This window comes from Sycon ciliatum, chromosome 2 (genome assembly GCF_964019385.1).
Source record: "Sycon ciliatum chromosome 2, ocSycCili1.1, whole genome shotgun sequence".
NCBI classification, from domain to species: domain Eukaryota; kingdom Metazoa; phylum Porifera; class Calcarea; order Leucosolenida; family Sycettidae; genus Sycon; species Sycon ciliatum.
In genome coordinates, this window is record NC_088644.1 from 16,939,631 (window position 1) to 16,962,897 (window position 23,267).

Below are 23,267 nucleotides of genomic sequence, written 5' to 3' on the forward strand. Positions count from 1 at the left end.
ATCAGATAATTATTGTTGAATCAATCTTGGAGCAGTGGACTAGCACCCCCCTCCCCCCCCCCCCGAACACACACACACACACACACACACACACACACACACACACACACACACACACACACACACACACACACACACACACACACACACACACACACACACACACACACACACACACACACACACACACACACACACACACACACACACACACACACACACACACACACACACACACACACACACACACACACACACACACACACACACACACACACACACACACACACACACACACACACACACACACACACACACACACACACACACACACACACACACACACACACACACACACACACACACACACACACACACACACACACACACACACACACACACACACACACACACACACACACACACACACACACACACACACACACACACACACACACACACACACACACACACACACACACACACACACACACACACACACACACACACACACACACACACACACACACACACACACACACACACACACACACACACACACACACACACACACACACACACACACACACACACACACACACACACACACACACACACACACACACACACACACACACACACACACACACACACACACACACACACACACACACACACACACACACACACACACACACACACACACACACACACACACACACACACACACACACACACACACACACACACACACACACACACACACACACACACACACCTCAGACCTCAGACCTGCCCATCGCGGAAGCGATGATAGCGAACAGCTATGTTAGACATAGCAACTTGTGCTGGGATTACACCATTCAACAGCTTGCAAGGCTGATGAATTGACCGCCACTATTTTTAGCCTGGTATCCACCACACAGCTGATTGAAGTGACTTTTTCTGGCCAGTGAAACACACACACACACACACACACACACACACACACACCACACCACACACACACACACACACACACACACACACACACACACACACCATGTACCATGTGCCATGTATACGCCCGTCGCAAGAGAAGCACGCAAATCTGCAAATGCACTGGATGTGCACCCACAGATTTTCTCTTATAGCAACGATAGCGAACAAGATCTGAATGAGACAGATCAAGACTTGCGCCAGATAACTGTCTAATCCACACAACTGGCAAAGCCATGTGAATTGACCACCAATGCACACCTGGTCTACACCACACGGAGTACATCGGCATAAAACGGCCAAGACAGTTACCTATGCACACCCTACACTTGCTGGGGTAACCAGTATAGACAGCATGCTGCTTTGATAGAAGCAGACACTAGATGCACTGGTACCTTGAAGTGAAATTGGAGTTACTGTACCAACCAGCCTCGGCTACTGAGTACTGGGAACCCAGAGCCAACAGACATACCAACAACCTCAGCCATGAAAGCTATTATAGTAACGACACACTGGATTGTGGAGCCGAAACTAGTCCAACTTCCAAAATGCTTTGGCAAGAAGGAAGCCTTCCAACAGGTTGACACACACACACACACACACACACACACACACACACACACACACACACACACACACACACACACACACACACACACACACACACACATACACACACACACACACACACACACACACACATACTTGTACTTGTTGCTCACTGCCAAAACTGGTCACGTGGGTCTCCCGGGATACACTGTGATACACTTGATTCCTATACTGTACCAGAGCTCATCATTGCCACGGTATTGGAAGCATGCTCACAAAGAGGACATGCTGTGACACGGAAAGAAGCATGTCAGCGAACTGCACTGTAATGTAATGCATGCAGTCTCAGGAGAACATGCAGGTTATACATGTACTATAGTTATAACACTACAAACAGCTACACATAATGCAGGGAAGGTTAGTTTGCGGGATCATGTATAGCTGGCATGTGAGATGTGCCACAACCAAAGTTGTTCGGGGTGAAGTTAGGACCTTTCGGTAATGTTTTCAGCCAGTCAGATAGGGCTATGCTGAGGCTGGCCACAATGTCTGCATTTGCAGCTGCCACGTTCTTCAGTTCAAAGTGCTGTGTTTTGCCTGGCTCATTTCCCATCTCGTAGAGTTCGTGCCGAGTGCCGTCACTGTTCATCATGAACTTCCACGTGCCATTCCTGACGGCCAAGTGTGGTGCTTGATTCCAACAGTGACCGGCAACACCAAATCTCCATTCCCAGAACAGCATCTTCTCGCGGGACTCTGGTGCTGATCCTTTGCCATTGAGGAACGCTGCAGACATGTCCTCTCCATCGATCTTCTGCAAGTCACCACTGCTAAGAGGTATGCCGGCCATTTGAGCGGCGGTCGGAAACCAATCAGCACCACCTAGAATGGAATGGTCGACGCGCCCGCCACTGATCCTTGCCGGCCAGTGACCAATGAACGGGACGCGGTGTCCGCCTTCATACAGTGAGCGCTTCCTTCCTCTCCACGGACCAGTAGTTCCCTGGGCATTGTGGTAGACCATGACATCCTCTGGTCCATTGTCTGCGGTGAAGACAGAGAGTGTGTTGTTGTACAGACCTTGTTGTTTTAGGGCTGCCATCAGTCGTCCAATTTGCGTGTCTGTGTCAGTTTGTGATGCCCAATAGATCTGTCCCGGGCAATAGGTCTGGTTAACGGCTTTCTCTTCTTGGCTACATTCCGCTGTGAATGCACTTAGTTGTTCAGGAGTTGGGTCGAGTTTTGCGTGGGCAATGTGAAACCAGAGATTCAGGTAGAATGGTTTCTTCTGGGCAGTAGCCTCACTGATCAGCTTGATTGCGTTGTCAATGATGAGCGATGAAGACACACCAGCCCAGTATGGCGCTGATTCGTTGCCCAGCTGATGGGCTGGGTCGTTGGAGTTGAATGTCACCGCCGAGTCTATTCCATACGATGTCGGTGCTGGCGATGGTGGAGTTTTGGTACCACCAAGATGCCACTTGCCATAGTGCCCCACTAGATAGCCGGCTTTCTGGAAGTGCTCCGTAACCGTGGGAACAGATAAGTTGAGGAAGTTGACCTGGCCTTCTTTTTTGTTTGCCTCTGCATTGGAATTGAGTGCTGTGTGGATGCCAACTCTGGCTGGGAAAAGGCCGGTCATGAGAGCAGCTCGGCTTGGCGAGCATACTGGATTTGCTGTGTGGTAGTCTGCAGCAACAAGCAAGAAGAAGAGCACAGCAGTGTCCAGTACACTCACTGACTTGTGCCATACCGTAAAAGTCCGTAAATAAGTACCTGCCCGAAAGAAATACCCCCTTCATTCTTTTGGCTCTGTCTGTTGAAGTCAAGTCAAGCCCGATAAACATACTGCCCGAAATACGTACCGGTACGATGCCCACATGCAGCACGTAGCATGTACATCGACATTAAAATGACTTCTCCACTACACACAGGTCAGGTCCGAAAGTTAGTTCATGTCCGAAAATCAGTACCCGTCCGAAAGTTAGTACGGGTGTGGTCACTAAATTCGAAAGTAAATACGTACTTATTTACGGACTTTTACGGTACTCTTAGAGCTATCAACAAAACTACAACAGTACAACAGTTTTGCAGTACAGCAGTACATTTTTGCCTAAACTAGTCAACGGGCCTGATTGCGCAGTACGCATGAATACCTATGATTACCCATGCAGCAGCTATCAGGCTGTGACGGGTAATGGACAACTCTGCACTGAATTACACCATCGCTCAAGGCGAATCAGACCTCAATGAGCTTCGTGGTAGAACAGGACCATGGCGGTATGCCCCTAACACTATGCGCACTCAGGCTTCTAGCCCGGTCACAAAATAGTAGGGGGGAGGGGGGGGGGGCAGGGAAAACAGTTACCCCGTACCCCATTTTCCATTTTCAAAATAACAGTCTTGCAATGCGAAATGCAACGTACGGGGCGAACACCTGACTGCACCCCACACAAACGTGCCTTTCTGAACCCTCTAGTATTGACTATTGACTGCATTTTTCGTTGAATGGCATGAAAAACACAAAGATCGGAAAATGAGTAGGGGCGGCACTTTTCACGGGGGGGGGGGGGGGGGGATAGGGTCCAGCGGATAATGCTCCGAAAATGTTCGTATAATGCTAATCATAATGCTCCAAAAACTACCTGATAATGCTGATTATAATGCTCCAACAAGGGCTATAATGCTCTTGGTTTGGAACAATAATGGAAGAAAGGCTGCACATTGTCAAACTTCCAGGAAAGGATGCATATAGTCAATCTGCCTCTAAAGCTGCTGCAATATCTCTCACGAGCTCCACCACTTCTTAGCACAATACGACATGATCGCGTCTCCATTGGCTGCTCTCCATTGCGACTTTGATGCAGGGCTGTGGCTGAACTGTGGGTGTATCAAATCTTTTCCCTTACTTATCCATGAAGTGGGATGTGAGACCATTATTGCTGGTGATCAATTGGATGCTGGAAGCTTATCATGGAAAGTGATATTCCTGCCTGCAGATAAGCTGTCACTGCTTCCACTCTGTGAAAAATGTCTTCATCTGAAGCAGCTTACGTGAGGCAAGTTCCTGAGAGACGATCTCAGATCGAGATCCCTCCCATTTGCGGAAATCCTGAACACACGTGGTCAGAAGTTATTTTGCCGCTCCGCTACACCCTCTGCTTGCACTGTCTTCTTCTCCTGAGGTTGCGTGGAGACAAATGGTTGGCCACAATACTCTTCTTTTCTGATAGCACTTGACTATAGGCCTTGTATTACAATCGTCCACGACGAACTGTACGTGCTTCACCAGGAAAGTAAAACATGCGCTGCTGAGCACTCAAATCGACTTGGTGCTGCGGCTATGAGAAATTCTAGTTCTTTTCGAGCCTGCTGAGCTGGACTCGGCAAAGGCAGTTATTAATTTTGGAGTAAGCTCTATCCGTTTATAGACGCTCCTTCATGCAGGTCCAAATCAATGGATTAGTGTTGACTTCAGTATCGCTAGACATGCTATGGCCAGAGCCTATGGCATAACACTTTTTATTAACAGGAAACTCCTCTTCCTCTGTTTGATATTCACTTCGCGTAGATCCACGTAGTCTCCTCCATCATCCATGGCTCTCCATGATTTCTAAACAATTCCTCGTAAATCATCGTTACGGATTTTGTGCACTTTGAAGCATAAACAGCCTCAGTTGCAACGTTGGGCATGCTACATCACATGTACATTTACCTGACATTGCTACATAATGATAAAGACTGTATGTAGCAATGACATTACTGTATGTAGTCAGGTAAATGTAGCGCTAAAGAGTAAAGGTGTTACGTGTGACGGTGTCTACACTCACAAAGTCATGTGCCGGTACAATAGTATGGCGTTGCACCTCATGCAGTCATGGCTTTAGCCGATTGTTGCCAAAAACCATGAGATTTCCCGACATTATCCACTATAAAACTCGTTATGCCGCTCAAACCTCACATAATGCTCGTCTTGTTCCTTCCTAATGCTCCATAATGCTCTAATGCTCGGATAGTCTTATAATGCCGAATATAATGCCGGCATTATCCGCTGGACCCTGGGGGGGGGAGGGGGGGCTGCGCCCCCTACCCCTCTTTGGCTAGAACCCTGCACACTATACACACTGGCCCAAGTACGAAATGCAGATCTGATATATTCACCAGGCGCGTCGGAACGACTTTGGAAGTGGGGCGGCCATGGAAGGGGGGTCCGGGGCTCCTCCCCCGGGAAAAAATTTCAAAAAATAAAGCCAATTGCAAGCATTTCCGGGCATTTGGTGCCATTTCAGTGTACGGTAACTACAATGAAAGACTTTTTGATTCTGCAAAAAACCAAGAAGATGCTACGATCGGGGACAAACATTACCCTCCCCCGGGAAAAAAATTCAAAAATTGAAGCCAATTGCAAGCATTCCCAGGCATTGACTTTTGATTCTGCAACAAACCACGATCGGGGACAAGGATTTGCCACGTTTGCGCTGAGATCATCGCGCTTTGTTGCAGTGTGCTAAAAAAAAAAAAAAAAAAAAAACTGCCGAAAAAGTGGGGCGGCCATGGCCGCCCCGGCCGGTGCGGTTCCGACGCCCTTGTTCACTAAGTCGCATGAACTGACTGTGGGGCAGCATGCATAGCAAGCATGTATTCAAAGTATGGAGGTTTCTCGTTGTCGCCCAGTCACCTACCTCAATTATTTGCGCATGCATTACCAATCTACCAGCACCGGTGCATGTCTTTCTTCTGACCATACGAATTTTGCCACATCATGATTGTATGAAGCACCGGTGCACCATGCGCATGCATTGCTCCTGACATCGCAAGATTTCGCACGCATGCACGCACAAACCTACAGTGCAGGCTGTCGTAATAAAACGACTCATCCGTGTTCCATTCCCGTGCATGTCACATGCATGGTGCGACGGCACAATGACAGCTGTCGCAAATCACACTGAGTATTACACGTGTTTGTTGGTGATTCCTGGTTAGCTGCTAGCTTTTCCCTACTCGAAGATGTTGCCGCCGCGAAATCTGGGGGTTTGTGTTCGTCCTGGCGAAAACCGTGTTTTGATCCGTTGAGGGAGACGAGAGATACAGTGCGAAGACGTACGATCTGTCCGAGAATCGGCGAAGAAGAAAGCTTCGCAGACGACCCGTAGTGGTTGGGAACAGAATGGAACATATACCAGTCGATGCCTGTCATGGTAGGGATGACTGCTACGAAGTTTTAGCCCCATGCTCCCCAGCGCTTTTTAGCGCCCGACGATAATTACCAAATTTCATCGATTTTCCATGTGGATCAAAGCATAGTCTCCTCAATCTTCTCCAGTCGAGCTGAGTCTGGACGCTACAATGTCGAGACGCGAAAAGAGAACATGCATGAACACACAGGAGCATCACATGCAGCTGCATTCTGCCTTGACGAAGCTGAGAACAACACCAGCACCACGCATTTGGAAGACATTTCGAAGAAGACGAAGAACTACATATCTGCGTTCAAAAAAGCCTCTGAACTGTGCAGTATCATGCCAGTATGCATGCGTGCATGCGCGAAGCACGCGGTCCGCGGATCAACTACTTACTTCGTTCAAAAATTATTGTGCCACACGGGTTGTATGATTTGTGTGCGATCATGGCGCATGGCCTTTCTTCTTGACAAACAAAACTGAAGTTTTTCGATCTTCAAATCGCCATAGCGTCCTTGTCATGACTCCAAATCAGCTGAAACTTCGCAGGAGGAATGAAAATGCCATGCTGAATCGATTGGTACCATTTTCGAAGGGTTTCCTTGAAAAATAAAATTTAGCCTGCACTGGCTACCTACACGGAGGGGAAAGGTGTGCTCAGAAGACATAAAGAATCGCTACCACGGACTTCCAGTTCTTCTCACCTGTGAAAATCACACCTTCCCTTGCCATCGTGTCGATGTTCGGAGTTCTCACTTTCGTACCGCTCCTTGGGTAATGTGGACCTCCATAGACACCCACGTCTCCATAGCCCCAGTCATCGGATAACATCAGGATGACATTGGGACGATCATCGGCTGCCGCCGGAGCGAAGATCCCCAGCTTTGCGGCTACTAGTAGCGCGCAAACACAGATGAGTGGCGCGGTCATGGTGCGACCAACTGAGTGCTGTGGCGGCGATACTTCTGTGCTCCGGGTGAGTGATGCTGCACCATCCAAGTCACACCGTCTGGTCAGTTGAAAGCTACTGCCCTTTCTACGAAACTAAGATGTTGCTCGAAAAGTAACCGTTTATATCAAAGAAAAATGCTGGATTCACAGTGTAGATGAAAATTGGGTTGCACCCTCACCTCGAAAACCTACAGTGTAGGTATACAGACAGGCCGAGTTGGGATAGTGGCTGCTGTTCCAACACAGCTCTGCCCTGCACAGGCATGGAGTCACCTACTGGGCAAATGGAGACATCCCCAGCCAGTGCCTAACTGACCAAATCAAGACCGGGCTACAAATGTAGGTAGACCGATCTACCGGTATGCCCACGGACTGAGGGGTAGATCTACGGCGGAGGATCACCAGATCAGATCACGGCCCCGACTTACGTTGACAAGTGGCACACGACCTAGCAACGGTCCAGTGGCAGATGCAGATAAGAGGCTGGACTTCGAAGCAAGATTTCAAGCAGCAGCTCCACCACAGTCACTGAGTCAGTACACGTAGGTAGATCTACTGCCTAGTATTCTGGTATTGGGCAGAGTAGAGCCTGGGGTAGATCTACTGTTAGGCACTTCAGGCGATTTTTTCAAAACGAGAAATACGCGTATTTCTTTTTTGTATCCGATTCAGATAGGTTTAGGAAGACTCCACAGAAAATTTGAAGCAAAAAGAATAACTTGGCACAGAGATATAGCCACCCAAAGTCGGAGAATTGAATAACGGCATTTTCAGTATTTCGACGGCACCAGCAGCATATCAGAAACTGGCAGAACTTGCTTCAGTGTCTATAGTGGCAAAATACCAGGCTCGCTGGAAGCAGGTCAAAATAACCAGATGAATGCAGAAACAGCATGGTTTGGAGAAACTTCGGATTTTTCATCCGTCCGGCAGCTCCGACGAAGATATCGGGTGTGGTCACCATGGCAACTCCATAGCAACAGCATAGCAACTCCATCGCAACAGCATGAAAACAGTGCAGAGAAGCCTTTGGAAAAGCATAAGATGAGACTTTGAGGTAAGATAAAGTAACTACAATAATTCAGTGCCAGAACACATTGTTGCTACATGTACAGTACTGACGTGGTGACGAGTACGGAACAATGTCCCGAAGACTGAGCAAACTAGAATTTACCGGGTATTTGACGGAAAGAAATGACAAACTATTACATGTAGAACATCGTCTGCAAATTTTTGGGACTACTGAAACTTCAGCAACTCCAGCATGAGAGATTTTGTGCATAGAGTGTGTGCTGGATTCTTGGTACAATATCACCGTCAATGCTTTTCTTGGTCGCTGGAAGCCACCTGCTGATCAACTGACGATTTGTTCCGAGCAGGCCGTTTTGATGTCAGCTCTCTTGGTCCAGTCGCCGAAGTATATACTGTCCTACTCGTCGCCTGCAGGAGAGGACGACTGCTCCGATGCGACTCCAATAACACCTGGCAATATTTCTTCTTGCGCAGCCATGCGCATGGGCTCCGACGAACAAGGACTATTGCCGGGAGGACGCCTGTCGCGGTTCGCTTCCAATAACACCTCGCATTATTTCTCCTTGCGCAGCAATGCGCAAAGTGTTGGACGAACGAGGACAACTGATTCCGAAAGGAAATACGACGCTGAAGACGATGAGCTACATGGCAAATGCGTGCAACCAAGTGAAATGCCCGAAAAATCCTTGCCGATTTTACTCGAACTGTACGTGAGTTCAAAAAATTGCCGCATCATGACGTATGTGGGCTCAAACGAAAGCTGAGGGCCTCAGCTACATGCTGCGCCACACGAGAAGGCCCTGCGCAGCTTCCGTGTAGCTACAGATCGATCTATGCATGCGCCTTTCCTTGGTGCCATGCATGTACGCGATTCAGCGTTAGCACTTTTTGACAGGTCATGTCACGTGACTGAAGTGCCTACTACTGTTGCTACAGGTGTAGTGACGTTGGAACTAACTAAATTACTTGGCAGTCCCCTCCATCACTGACAAATACCAGGGTTCTAGCCAGATAAAGATAGTACTAGTAGGGTGGCCTGGGGCTCCTCCTTTGGCTAGAACGGGCCTGAGCATGCTGATGAGCTATGGCCAGTATGGCGGGCCATGTGTATATGGACTACAGTACCATTGCCTACCATTGTAGTCCATACACATACACACACACACATGGCATGCACACATGGCATGCACACATGGCATAATAAATATCTTTGGCAAACACTAGCTAGCAAATCTCAAACCTCCTTGCACGCATGGATGTGCACAGTGCATACAACATGCCACAGATATTGCAATATTGTGGTCTGCAGTGTCTGCTCCAGCGCCGGATGAGCCGGGTAATCCACCCGGTTGGGCGGCGCTTGGACCCGGTTGAAAATATAGTACCGGGTTACCTGTGACCCGGTTGGTATTTTACACTTTGAAATGACTGACTACATGGCTTGTATGTGTCAGATACTTCTTCTTCTTTCGTAATTTTCTAATTCCTGTCCTCTCTTTTCTAAATGCGGCTTATTCATTCGCCTTTATATCATTGGGCCTAGTTCCCGTTTATTGTCCGAATTAAAATAAACCAACCAGTTAAAGCATGTGACTCGGCTGGTGAGACAGCGCCGGGTACATGATTGTGTACCCGGCTCCGACCCGGTTGAAATGGTTGCGCCAGGTACACGTGTACCCGGCTGTCCTACAATCCTAGAGCAGACACTGGTCTGACGACACGAAATTCCTTATGCTCTCAACTGTGAGCTGTCACAGAAGATGATTTCACAGTACTACGAAATTGAATACCATCACCCATGCATGGATCATTCAATCCTGAGGTGTCTGTAGTAAAAAGTCAAGACTCTTAAACAAAATGTTGAAAAGGTTACTTCAAGGAAAGTCACCCGTGATTGCATGACTGTGTGGCTGCAGGCTCACCAATGAATACAATAAGTAGATATTTCAAGATAAGTGCATATTCCGTGTAACAATGTTACATAGAATATTCACGACATAATAACAACTTGAGAAATGCAAGAGCTGCAATGTGTTTCATGCTATTTTGGAAATCACGAAAGAGGTTGGATGCATATTTCACGTTACACGTATATATGCTTGATTAGATTTCCAAGCACCTTTGAATAGGCGACGTGGAAATATTAGTGAATGATACAACAAAGATCAATGTTCAAGATGATTATAAATTAGATAGATAAAGCACAATTTAGGCTTCTATTTCTTCTCCATTGGTATCTGAAGTAGTCGTCCTGATCAAGCGGCAAATAGTTACTTATTCTGTTTCTTCATGCGCAGAGCCTTGCCGAAAATTCCACCAAATGCCCCTGGTCTGCGCGATCTTGATGGAAGTGTATTGCCCTGAGTGAAGTCGGAGAAATGAAAAAAACAACAGTCTTTAGGCAACTGCAAAAGCTTGACTGGTCATCATGTAAATACTGGCTCTGATCTAAGAGTTACTAATCCCAATAGCAGTTTACACAATCACACCTGATTGGGCAAGAGTCAAAGTGTTAGACCAATGTGGTTAGTCGCAGAGCTCATATGCCATTGATCTCTGTGTGTGTGTGTGTGTGTGTGTGTGTGTGTGTGTGTGTGTGTGTGTGTGTGTGTGTGTGTGTGTGTGTGTGTATGGAACACGGAGGGGGGGGGGGGGGGGGTGCCACCAAAAGGAACGTCCTACAATTGTGGAAAGGGAATCCAACCTCGCGAAAGAAGCAGGGCCACGGTCATAGCGTCGTTGCAGCGTTTGTAGTGGTGGGGCTGCATAGCTGGGGGCCTGTCTCTTGTTAGGTAAGTTTTCACTTGCTAACACTGTGCCTGAATGAATTGCTCTTGCCACTTACCGCATCATATTCATCATATTCATGTTGAGTTTCCTCCATGGCATGATCGGAGTAGCGGAATACAGGTGGCGGTAGCTCACCAGTATCAGGTGTCTCGGTTGGTACGAACGCCTGTCGGGTTTTCAGAGATCAGGACACAATTGATAATGTGAACACAACCGTCAGGGTTGACCGAATAGGCAGTAGATATACAGTATATATTGCATGCCAAGTTTATGAAATGACGTTTCCACCATACCTGGACACGTCATGAGCACATTGTTGTTCTCATTCTTCAAAGGATATTTCTTAAATCCACAGTACACAAGTAACGGGTCTCTCACTATGCCAACATCATCCTCCTGATATACAATTTTACTTGAATCCAGTCATCACATGTCTTTCCTGGGTAACTTGCAACAGTTATTTGCACCACGCCTGTCTTACCCTATTGGCGAAAGGAGGGTTGCCGTTCGGTGCGGCCACTGAACGAGGGCGACTTCTACTAGTACTGGCAGTCCGTCTCAAACTAGGCGGTGATTGCTTCTGTATAGTGTTTGAGAGGAGCATAACAAATTGCACGGGTCATCGATGGAGTGCATTAGGGATTCTTGGCCATGCCACACTGAAAAAGGAATATAAGGTTGTTCCACTATCACATTGCAATGTAATGCACACAATTATTATAAGGGAGAGCTTGAGAAGGGGAGAGGGAGGGAAAAGAGCTGGGAGAAACAGAGACAGCAAGAGAGAGAGAGAGAGAGAGAGAGAGAGAGAGAGAGAGAGAGAGAGAGAGAGAGAGAGAGAGAGAAAGAGATATATATAGATAGAGAGAGAGAGAGAAAGAGAGGGAGAAGGAGCAAGATTCATCTGCTGCCGGACACAACACATACGAGCTCGTATACGATGCAGTCACTTGCTTACATTGTACACAGCCGTGAATGCTGGTTGCGTCCATGCTGGTGTCAAGCCACCTTGTCTTTGTCCATAGGATGGTGCTTGCTGGCCAAAGGATGACTGGGCACCTTCGCGTGTCATCGGTCTGCCGCCAGTTGATGTCGTACTGTTGGTTGCAAACTGTGCTGACTTTGATAATGGCTGGCGCAGTGCCAGGGAGTTAGCATGATCACCGGATGTGAACACCCTGGGCTTCAGTGCAAAAGACCGTGACAAGGATGCAGCACCGGCTTGGCTAACGTGATCGGAACTCATCTGGTGGATAAAAAACAGCATGGTAGCCACCAAGTCACGCATCTTCACAACATGTCACTGGCTTTATAATTTTAGTGTACGGTTTCTGCCAAAGGAAAGATGTTGATGGCCATTTACCCAATACTCCACAAACACAATGCCCATTGTGGTCTGGGCTTCTGCAGCCACAATTCAATTGACCCGCCATTTGTGTACCATCAAACCTTGGCGGATGGGAGTATTGTTTTCCCATCTAATGCCAAGCACCTGCTCACAGGACAAGTCCTGATCACCTGCACCTGAATCCTTTGGCAAACAATAAACAGATCACTAGCAGTACATTCCACTGCTCATATAGCCATATAACATACACACACGCACACATGCACGCACTCACGCACACACGCACACACGCACGCACGCACGCACACACACACACACACACACACACACACACACACACACATGAGTAACCAGTTACAAGGCACATGACACACACCTTATTGCTTGTTTCGCTAAGCTCATTCAGCACTTGCAGGCTGCTATCCGCCGGCTGTGGATCGTATTTGATCGGGGAGGTTTTCTCTTTAGATGTTTTGCGTGTGCGCAGGAAGTTGATGACCTTCTTACGAGGAGTTGCTGTCGGAAGTTCGATGTTCTCACCCGCCTTTGTTGGACTGTCGTGCGGTGAAGGGCTTTGCCCACGTTGGTGCCTATGAGAAAGACAACAATTATGATGCAGAACAGCATTGATACGTGAACATGCATTCCTGCAGAGAAAGCTTCAAGTATCGGCACAAGGCAGATTAGTAGAGCTGCTGCGATACTCAATACTGTTTGTAATCTGAGATGGAAAGTGTGAGCGGTGGAAACGATGCTTTTGTGCTAAATGTAGTTATAACTAAGGCTTAGCTCATTGCTCATGTTCTGTTGCTATTATAAGGTGGCACAAAGTTGACCCGATGCGGCCTCTTACTGCAGCTAGCCCTCAATACTCCGGACATCAAGTGCCCCCGTGGACCACCCCACAAGCAATGGGTTGACAATGTCAAAGAAGACCTGAAGCCTCTGAATGTGCCGATTCAGGAATGTCTAAGTCTCGCCACCAACAAGCAACTTCTGGTTAACAATCATTGCCAGATGCATGACCCCGTATGATTTGTTTATGCAGGCACTGTGCGACCTGTTTATACTATTATTAAAGTTGACGGTGTATCTAGTATCTATGTGTGTATCTATCTATGTGTGTATCTAGTATCTACTTACGCTTTGTGTGGGGATTCATGTCGGTGACGAGATGCCCCACTGCTGTTGATAGCTGGTGTGGAGAGTTGACGTCCGAATCGTTGTGCCATTGTCACAACATGGCTGGAGCTGTTTGTTGTACTGGCATGAGTTGTGGATAAACTCTGAGTGGGCAACCCAGTACACATGCATTCCATGATCATCTCACTTGTTCAGTACATACTTGTACACTAATGCAGTACAGACATGTACTTAATGCAGTGAATGCACACGGTTGCCATGACTACACACATGCATTGCAGTACTCCAGAGGGACTGTCTGAGTGTGACCTAGGAATACGCTCGACAATGTTCAAGAGACTAGAAGACTAGTCATGCCGTGCAAGTGAAGCAAGTTACTCGCATAGTCTAAAGCGATGACTTAAAAAGCATGAAAAGCACCTTCTGAATCTCTTTAAAAGAGTGGTGTTAAGGAGGTTGCAAAAAATTCCAACAATTGACACGCTACTGATACTCGTGCATCGTTCATTTGCTGATCTTCCCAAGTTGTACTGATGATGATGGTTTTAGTTGGCAAAACCTGTTTCCTGCATCCAGTTTCAAGGCTTACCTCTCTTGTTTTGAGCGCAGTGCGAATAGGTGATCCTATTGGCGGCGTTGAGAATCCCTTGCTGGAAGAGCCAAGTCCACCGCTGGGCACTGGAAATGTATCGGCTGCATTGGCCAAGGTACGCTGTGCAACCATAGCATTGTGTTGAGATGCTGCACTCACACCAGCTTGCATTTGCTGCTGCTGTTGATGCTGTTGATGCTGTCGTTGTTGAAGCAGTTGCAACTGCTGCTGTTGTCTCATTTGAGCAGCACTCCTTTCTCCACCATCAGTCTGGTCCTCCCGGGAACGCTGCAAAGGAGGACATTGAACAATACTACCATCTTCTGCATGTATGTTTTCTATCTTGTTATACTGTTATACTGTGAAAATCTCTAAAGAGCCTCCAGAGCATTCGACAAGCTAGTCACATGTCCAGGCGGACTTAGCAGAGCACACGTTGTGGGAAAAGACAAAAATGCCGTTATAATGACTACTACTACAGGGCGACACTGTTATTGAGGGTGACACTGTTATTGAGGGCGACACTGTTATTGAGGGTGACACTGTTATTGAGAGCGACACTGTTATTGAGGGCGACACTGTTATTGAGGGTGACACTGTTATTGAGGGTGACACTGTTATTGAGGGCGACACTGTTATTGAGGGCGACACTGTTATTGAGGGCGGCACTGTTATTGAGGGTGACACTGTTATTGAGGGTGACACTGTTATTGAGGGTGACACTGTTGTTGAGGGTGACACTGTTATTGAGGGGAACAAGCTTATGCATTACCTGGGTGGTGAATGTATGTCGACGTGTTAGTCCACTGCCTCCCTGAGTGCCTGGCCGAGCTGAGCGAGATGTTGAGTCATGGCGTTTCACAGCAGCAGGACGCGTCTTGAGCTGCTGACCTGCTGCTGCTTCCACTGTTTCAATGGCACACACAGTAATGAGAACACCAACCGTGACGTGGCCACCGGTGAAGCAGAGGACAGGAAAAAAGACCAAACGTTTCAAGTTGTGTGTGTGTGTGTGTGTTTGTGTGTGTGTGTGTCCGTGTCCGTGTGTGAGCGTCCTTGTGCATGTCTGTATTGTCTTGGACAGGTCTTTGACACGTAGAAGTTTTAATAGTAGGTTCTGAACACTACATTTCTGCCGCGGGAGAAATGCAGCAGTGGTGCAAGTGCAATCCTATCTAATAGACATAACCAGCACAAAGCTTCAAGTTTCCTAGTACTATGTACACTGGCTGATGCAGTCTACACGGCTATGCTTTATTCATGAAGTCGTATGTCGTTTGTCACTGCTGTAGTGGTGAACAGGTAGGTCTTCTTGCTGTGGTCTGTGCACAACTGGTTTGCTGACTTGGTGTCCTTAAAGCTGTAATGTGCTCTAACTACCCTTGCTGTTCAGACGGATCAATGACAGTGTGTGTTCTGCTAGCTCTTTTCTTGGCGTTGGTGTTCTTTCTCACTATTTATTACACAATCTATTTCTTGCCCGTACAAGAGGCTTCAGTGGTTAACAGGTAGTACTAACTGGTGTTTGCAAGACTGACTGTAATCGGCTCTAAAAGTCAAATTCTCTTACGTTTTCTGACAACAGCATTGACGGTGGTCACTTGTGCAGCTGTTGTTTGGCCTTCACTGGATACAGCCATTGCCGGTGCTGCTCCAGCAACTGTGGCACCAGAGCTAGGAGTGGGCAAACGTACACTAGCCCGAAGCGGCTGCTGTTGTGCTGCTGCTGCCGCCGCCGCCTCTGATGCCTTTGCAGCCGTAGCAGCACCACTGCTGCTACCCGCACCTGGGGTGGACGTTTTCAGTAGCTGAGCTATCTGCTGGCGTGTACGATCTCTCATAGTGGTCTATTTGACAGAGAGAAAGAGAGAGAGAGAAAGTGAGAGATGGATAGAGAGCAGGGAGTCGTACTCAAACTAGGGAGGTGACACGGCACAGAAATCCGTGTCACAGGGGTTGACTCGCACCCTTGACCCCTCGTTGTTATTTTTGGAATAGTTCAGTCCAGTCCAGTCCGAAAGGTCATACTCGGATCGACTCGCCTTCTGTACTTCACCTCCAAGCGTGCAACGCAAGACCCGCAAAGTATGATTTTTCTGTGGGGAACGATTTTGCCATTGATCCAGTTTTTATTGGAGTGCTCAGGCATACTACGATTGCTGAGACGTCCCGAGCACGCTTCAGTTCAAGTGTTCAGGTTCTCCATTTTTTGACGAGCCGGTCCTACAGCCCCCTACATTGTATCTAACGACATAGGAGCTGACAATGTAAGAGGATTTCCCTGGAAATAATGACGATGGTTGTGTGACTGCTGCAGGAAAAATGCTGGCTGTTTATGACAGTATGACTAGATGTACAATGTATCTCTCTTGTATGGTACTTAACCCCTGCTATAAATGTGTTATTTAGGAAGACTGGTGTATTGTGCAAGTCATAAAGAAGAAATGGGGCAGATACACGACTTACAATTTTCAAAAACCAGCTTCGTGTTATGTGTAATTTGTGTCAAAATTGTAGTGTTTAGACATGACAATATCATTGGCTGTACTTCTCTGATATGGTACATAACCCCTGCTATAAATGTGTTATTTAGGCAGACTGGACCATTGTGCAAGTCATAAAGAAGAAACGGGGCAGATACACGACTTACAATTTTCAAAACCTGGCTTCGTGTTATGTGTAATTTGTGTCAAAATTGTAGTATTTCAACATGACAATATCACTGGCTGTACTTCTCTTATATGGTACTTAACCCCTGCTATACATGTGTTGTTTAGGAAGACTGGTGTATTGTGCAAGTCATAAAGAAGAAATGGGGCAGATACACGACTTACAATTTTCAAAAACCAGCTTCGTGTTATGTGCAATTTGGGTCAATTTTTAGTATTCGGATTAACCTAGGATACGACTCTGAAAAGTTCTGAACAGTTACCGCAACACTACACGCCGTTTCATAACTGCTGCTGTTGCCATCACTGCTATCAAGTAGTTCGGACATGGCAGGAGCTAAAAAAATTGCTGGTAGTCTTTCAAAGAATACTGGCGAGTGATGGGCTGTAAACGAAATGTGCTGCCTCAATAATTTCAAAAACTAGACACCCATGCGGCACGCTTGGAGGTGAAGTACAGAAGGCGAGTCGATCCGAGTATGACCTTTCGGACTGGACTGGACTGAACTATTCCAAAAATAACAACGAGGGGTCACGGGTGCGAGTCAACCCCTGTGACACGGATTTCTGTGCCGTGTCACCTCCCTAGTTTGAGTACGACTCCCTGATAGAGAGGGATCAAAGATAGAGGGAAATACCAATTTCTATATCCCCATGAAGTTATGCCCTAAGACGTTGAAAAAAAGACATCTTTGGCATGGGTAAATCTCAATCTCCACTTTTCCATGCAAGAATACGGAAATGCTTTCTGATGTTCCCAGCACAATGTACGGTGGACAGTGCACAGTGCATCCTATACATGTAGTACATGTAGTATAGGTTCTTCTTACCTGTCCCTCTGGCTGGTCATGTAGTAGGTGGTAGATGGCGGCCACCCAGTCACATCTACACTCACTCACTGACTGCGATACCTGGCGGCGTGTCACATCCAGTCGCGCACATATCAGGTCTAAGATCTGAGGGGAGATGCAGCATGAACAACAAATAGCAAGGCCTCTTCCATCTGTCTTTCGCAGTTCTGAGTAAGAACGGAACGACACACTGTAGTGGGCAGAATGGCAGTGGTTGTTGAAAAGTTTCGATCTTGCTGCTAGCCCGATGCTGGAAGTTCTACCTCCTGTGTTGTGTGGTATTTTCTGAACAAGTACTCTTCTGGCACTGTAATGTGGCTGCCACGGTCTACAGTCTACAGCCAACCCTGTGTTGTAGCAGTCACCAACGTGAGCCATGAAAAATCCATAGATTCAGATTATTTGTATAGTCAAGGGGATTCCTTTTGGACAGCTGGTTCTTACCCGATCATGTTGTGAAGGGTCGACACCATCTTCTTGGTACGGCTGCATGGGGTAGAGGTCGTTCTTTGTTATCCATTTATGCTTCATGGCCATCACAATGGTTGGTCGTTCGGTGGGGTCAGGTTTCAGAAGCTGGCGTATCAGGTCCATGGCACCTAATCACATAGAACATGAACAAAACCAAGTAGTTATGCACATTTGCCCAACTGCCCATATAAACACACACACACACACATGCAGACATAACACACACACACACACACACACACACACACACACACACACACACACACACATGCACACACACACACCTCACACACACACACACACACACACACACACACACACACACACACACACACACACACCATGACACACACACACACACACACACACACACACACACACACACACACACACACACACACACACACACACATACATACACCTCCCAATTGCTGCACATTAGTGGACGTTTTTCAGCAATCAGCCGTTCAGAAGGTTGCAAAGATGTGCTCTAGTAGTATCATGTAGTAAAAGTGAATACACAGTAGCATGCACTACTAAACAAATAAGCACTTGCAACTTACCTGCGGAGATGTGTGCACCTTCCTGTTCCTGTGTAGGTCCTATGCCATTGGAAATCTGCTCGAGCAAGCGCTGACGCCGACTAGGTCCTTGTCGCGGTACTCTGGAAGAAGTTGAACACGATAATCCGATGGCAAGGTCATCACCTACTGCATTATGCTGTTCAATACTATGACATTTAATACAATATTATTGCATGTCAGGCTCAACGCTTCTGGGAACATGTTCGGATTAAAAAGCCCACATTCTTGGTAGGTAGTTATGCCAGAGTATCCGGCGCCGGTAAACAGCCCAAGTTCTAAATTCTGATAATCAGAACCTGTCATTATAGAACATTGTGCTTTCTGGCTACTCTCCTGTGCGTACTGGGAGATGGTTTCTTCTGTAAATCAACTAGCACTGGTAATTGTGTCTTACCTGAATGGCAAGCGGCCGGCTAACATGGCAAACATATTGACTCCCCTGTTCGTAAAAGACAAGATAAACACAAACACATCATGATTTGAGCTACTAGTGTTTTTTAATCCAAACAGTTAACTGCACCATCATGACGGCAGCATGGAAAGTCAGCACAGCACACCAGGATGTATACGACTCCATGTTTTGTTGGCATTCGAAGACACATGAAGTACACGATGTACATACTGGTTAGCCAAGAAATTTTTTTGTTATAAAATGTGCCTGTATTGGGCATCTCATGTGCCGCAATCCTGTAAGTTATTTGCAGCTGGAATACAAGGAACGTTTTTAAGACCACTGTAGCATGACCTGTTGTCACGGTTACTTACAGGCTCCATACATCCACCTCCTGTCCATAGACCTTGCCAGGAACAAAGAGTTCTGGTGCAGCATACTCGGGTGAGCCACAGTGCGTCGACAAGAACTCTCCTGGCTCTCTCGTATTGCTCAGGCCAAAATCTGCACATATTGAAAATAACGGCCAGATCAAACATGGTGTCACCAATCACTTCGTTGAAGCGTATGATTTTCTGCTGACATGACACTTGCCACACAATTCCTGGAGCATCCTCAACATAATTGTTAGGTAAAACATCCTTTTTGGACCAAGATAACATTGGACTCCGATCGTTCAAACTTACCAACAATCTTGATGTGTTTCTTTGTCTTGTCCAAGAGGATGTTCTCCATCTTCAGATCCCTGATCATGTAAGCATGTATGTGTGTGCGTGTGTGTATGTTGGGTAGGAGGAGAGGAGCGTAGAGGGACGAAAGAAATAACTGATCTCAGGGAAGAGTATCATGGACAAGAAAACTTCTCCATTTCTTGTTTATTTTAGCTTGTACCTGATGCAGAAAACCAATATAACACTTTGCAATGCAATCTCTAGCAGTAGTTCCTACAACATGCATGACATTCAAAGCAAATCCTTTGTCATTTCTGCTACTGAAGTGCAGAACAAGTCCACTCAGGTCCCCCACTCGGGGTTTGGATGGGATACACACGTAGTCACGCAGATCTCTCCTTTTATGTCTTGGTCACGGTTTCTCGGTGGGATGTGTAGTCTGCAAAAAAACCTAATGTCCCTGAACAAGAACACGATGAGACCTGTTCACAGCATAACACTGGGTATAGCTCACTCACCTGTGTACAATACCCATCTCATGCATGTATTGCAGTGCGGACATGAGCTGTCTGACAAACGGACGTGCGCTGGATTCAGGCAGTCGCTTCTCAGCACCATGATCATTCTTCACATGCATCAACAGCTCACCACCCTCAGCACACTCAGTCACAAGGCAGTAGAGTGACCTGGACAAATTCAGAACCGATCCAAACAACCAACGGAACAACCCGTATGCCAATAGCATGAGCATTTGCCACTACACTTACTAACAAAGCATAGTACAATGCCCGCCTATAGTCGAGTATATCTTTGCTCCATACATCGGTGCTGCACAGTTTGAAAATGATGTTGTGCAATCTGCTTTACCCAAGTTAGTGCCAATTCACGGCACGCTGCATACGATGTTTTCTCAGTATCAACCAGTACCTCATGGGCATTGTAGACAGTAGTGACCTCACACGGAATGCTTTCCTATCTTGTAGCGCACCGTGTCCAAGCATCCTACTGGCATCCGGCATACCTTGTTTTCATTGTTTCGTATAGGCGCACGATGTTGGGGTGATTCAGACGTCTCATGATGTATGCCTCTCGCAGCAGGTTCTTCTTGACATACTCCTCCTTGATCCGATCGGTGTTAATGATCTTTATTGCAACCTGTGCACAAGCCACAAACATGCATGGGCACACATAGAAATGATTGGTCCAGCGTACCTTGTAAGCTGTCGCAATGTAGATCGACATGCATACTTGGCAGGAGAGCTCTGCAATATGAAATATTCAAAGGCAGATCTACCCATTGTTCATGCAAACTTGATTTCATTCACGTAAGCGGACTCAGGGAAACGTGGAGTTAGGTTGTGGTATGCATGAGGTTCCTGTGTCTCTCACTGCTGCTCTAGTTTGTTGCCAGTAACCTAGATGAGTCACTCATGATACAACTGCATTGAATTGACTGTGCTGCCTATCCCAAAGCACAGGATAAGAGCAAAGAGAATCCTCCACTGACTATCGGGAGTGTCACTCCCCTAGTGTCATTCTCTGGCAAGGATTCATCCCTTTTCCTATCCATAAAATCTTGGTCACGGAGCCAGAGGGAAGGATGAGAAGATCAAAAAGAAACTGAACCGGAGCTACAGAAATTTTCAGGTGTCAGTCGCAGCAACTCAGCTCAGCTCTTACTGCCAATCCTACTCAAGTGACAATACAATAGGGAATGGAAATACTGCAATGGTTTGTTTGCTGCTTCTGCCATACAATGCCACCAGAACCTTTCTATCTTGCTGGTTCGTAGCACGTGTGTAGCCCGTGAGGGGCACAGTGGTGGAGGGGACGTGTACACCTCCCTGAAATCTTTGGACCTCCCAGTCAATCTTGTGTGCATGTACGGGTGAAATGGCCAAGGGATCGCAGTTCAGTACCTGCTTTGAAGCCACCAGAATTGAGCACAATTGCGCAAAGTTCACTTCTGCTATACCTGCAGAGTGAAATGTCATTTATAAACCTACTACTGGAACTGTTTCAAGACACCCCTCCCCCAAAAAAGGTGGATCAGCTACACCGCAGCGTAGGTAGATCTAGATTGTATGTAGATTGCAAACTCCGTGCTCTTGGTCTATGCACCAACCCACCTTGGCTCTGCAGGCCGTGTGCTGAGCTTCTTCAACTCTGGCGAAGTTCCCCTTTCCCAATGTCTTTCCAGTCAGGACGTAGTTACCAATGACTTTCACCTTGCTTTCAACCCTGCCACCAGCGGCGGGGACAGCAGCAGTGGGGGCGGCAGTAGCGGGGGCAGCACTGGTCGTAGCCCCTGAACTCGTCCCGGTGGCTACCGAGGTGGTGGCACCAGGTCCAGGAGCAGCAGCAGAACTAGCAGCAGCGGATGCGGATGGCTGTGGAAGTGCGGGATCATCCCGATTGCTGCGCACCCCGGCGCTCGCACCGTCCATGGTCATTCCTCTCAACAACCCCAGTAAGAGGTCGCCGACTCAACGGCCCTTCTTCCTCCGTGGGGAATACCGCAGCTCCGACTCTCACAAAGCTCAGACTCCCAACACCAATGAGTGGTGCGGCCGCACAGGAGTTGCGAGAAACCCATGCACCGATCTTCTTATTACTTGGAAACAAATAGGTGTGATCGAACTGGTAGTTTTCGAGGCACACATTCACACATGTGGGCAAATATTACGTTCGATAGGTGCGAAGAATGCGACGGCGTTGTCCATAACTCTCCACCTAGAAGGCGAAATCATGCACAATGCTATTCCGGTCTGCCACACACACACACAAGACTTGATGGTGTTTGAATGTGTGACACCCCTGCCCTGCCGGTAGACTTGTACAGACACACAGTCAATGAGTCAGTGGTAGTGCCTAGTGGTAGACCAGTCTATCCCCGCGCTGCATGGATCAGTGTCTGGCCGAAGTCTGATACATCATGCCATGCCCATGGCATAAGTCCGACAGGCAGTAGATCTACGGCCCGGTAGACCCAGGTCCAGGACATGCCCGGACAGCGCTACTAAACCTGGAACTGGGAGTACGAGTGTGGTCCCTGATCTCGTCTGGG

The 23,267-nt window shown here is 47.4% G+C and overlaps 2 protein-coding genes across 2 annotated transcripts; both read right to left on the reverse strand.

Moving 5' to 3' along the window:
• Window positions 1–1,717: 1,717 nt before the first annotated feature.
• On the reverse strand, window positions 1,718–7,963 carry LOC135808973 (arylsulfatase A-like). Its single transcript, XM_065322225.1, has 2 exons — window positions 7,412–7,963; window positions 1,718–3,216 (listed from the first exon to the last, which is right to left on the reverse strand). Exons 1-2 carry the CDS (start codon window positions 7,635–7,637, stop codon window positions 1,946–1,948), a joined length of 1,497 nt encoding a protein of 498 aa, XP_065178297.1. The 5' UTR covers window positions 7,638–7,963; the 3' UTR covers window positions 1,718–1,945.
• A 2,514-nt stretch (window positions 7,964–10,477) lies between these two features.
• Window positions 10,478–22,895, reverse strand: LOC135808974 (serine/threonine-protein kinase MARK1-like). Its single transcript, XM_065322226.1, has 18 exons — window positions 22,330–22,895; window positions 21,222–21,355; window positions 20,719–20,886; window positions 20,216–20,274; window positions 19,904–20,033; window positions 19,533–19,577; window positions 19,118–19,218; window positions 18,528–18,682; window positions 18,063–18,188; window positions 16,134–16,410; window positions 15,336–15,469; window positions 14,561–14,851; window positions 13,972–14,114; window positions 13,205–13,418; window positions 12,439–12,726; window positions 11,962–12,060; window positions 11,536–11,646; window positions 10,478–11,050 (listed from the first exon to the last, which is right to left on the reverse strand). Exons 1-18 carry the CDS (start codon window positions 22,651–22,653, stop codon window positions 10,961–10,963), a joined length of 2,889 nt encoding a protein of 962 aa, XP_065178298.1. The 5' UTR covers window positions 22,654–22,895; the 3' UTR covers window positions 10,478–10,960.
• Between the last annotated feature and the right edge of the window lie 372 nt (window positions 22,896–23,267).

Bases quoted from the DNA above. Each gene is read 5' to 3' on its own strand.
- LOC135808973 (XM_065322225.1), bottom strand. From the start codon at position 7,637: ATGACCGCGCCACTCATCTGTGTTTGCGCGCTACTAGTAGCCGCAAAG. The intron at 3,217-7,411 runs GTGAGAAGAACT...TTGTTGCTGCAG, and splicing joins GGAAGGTGTGATTTTCACAG to ACTACCACACAGCAAATCCA.
- LOC135808974 (XM_065322226.1), bottom strand. From the start codon at position 22,653: ATGACCATGGACGGTGCGAGCGCCGGGGTGCGCAGCAATCGGGATGAT. The intron at 14,115-14,560 runs GTAAGCCTTGAA...TTGCCCACTCAG, and splicing joins CTGCGCTCAAAACAAGAGAG to AGTTTATCCACAACTCATGC. The intron at 11,647-11,961 runs GTAAGACAGGCG...AAAACCCGACAG, and splicing joins ACCCTCCTTTCGCCAATAGG to GCGTTCGTACCAACCGAGAC.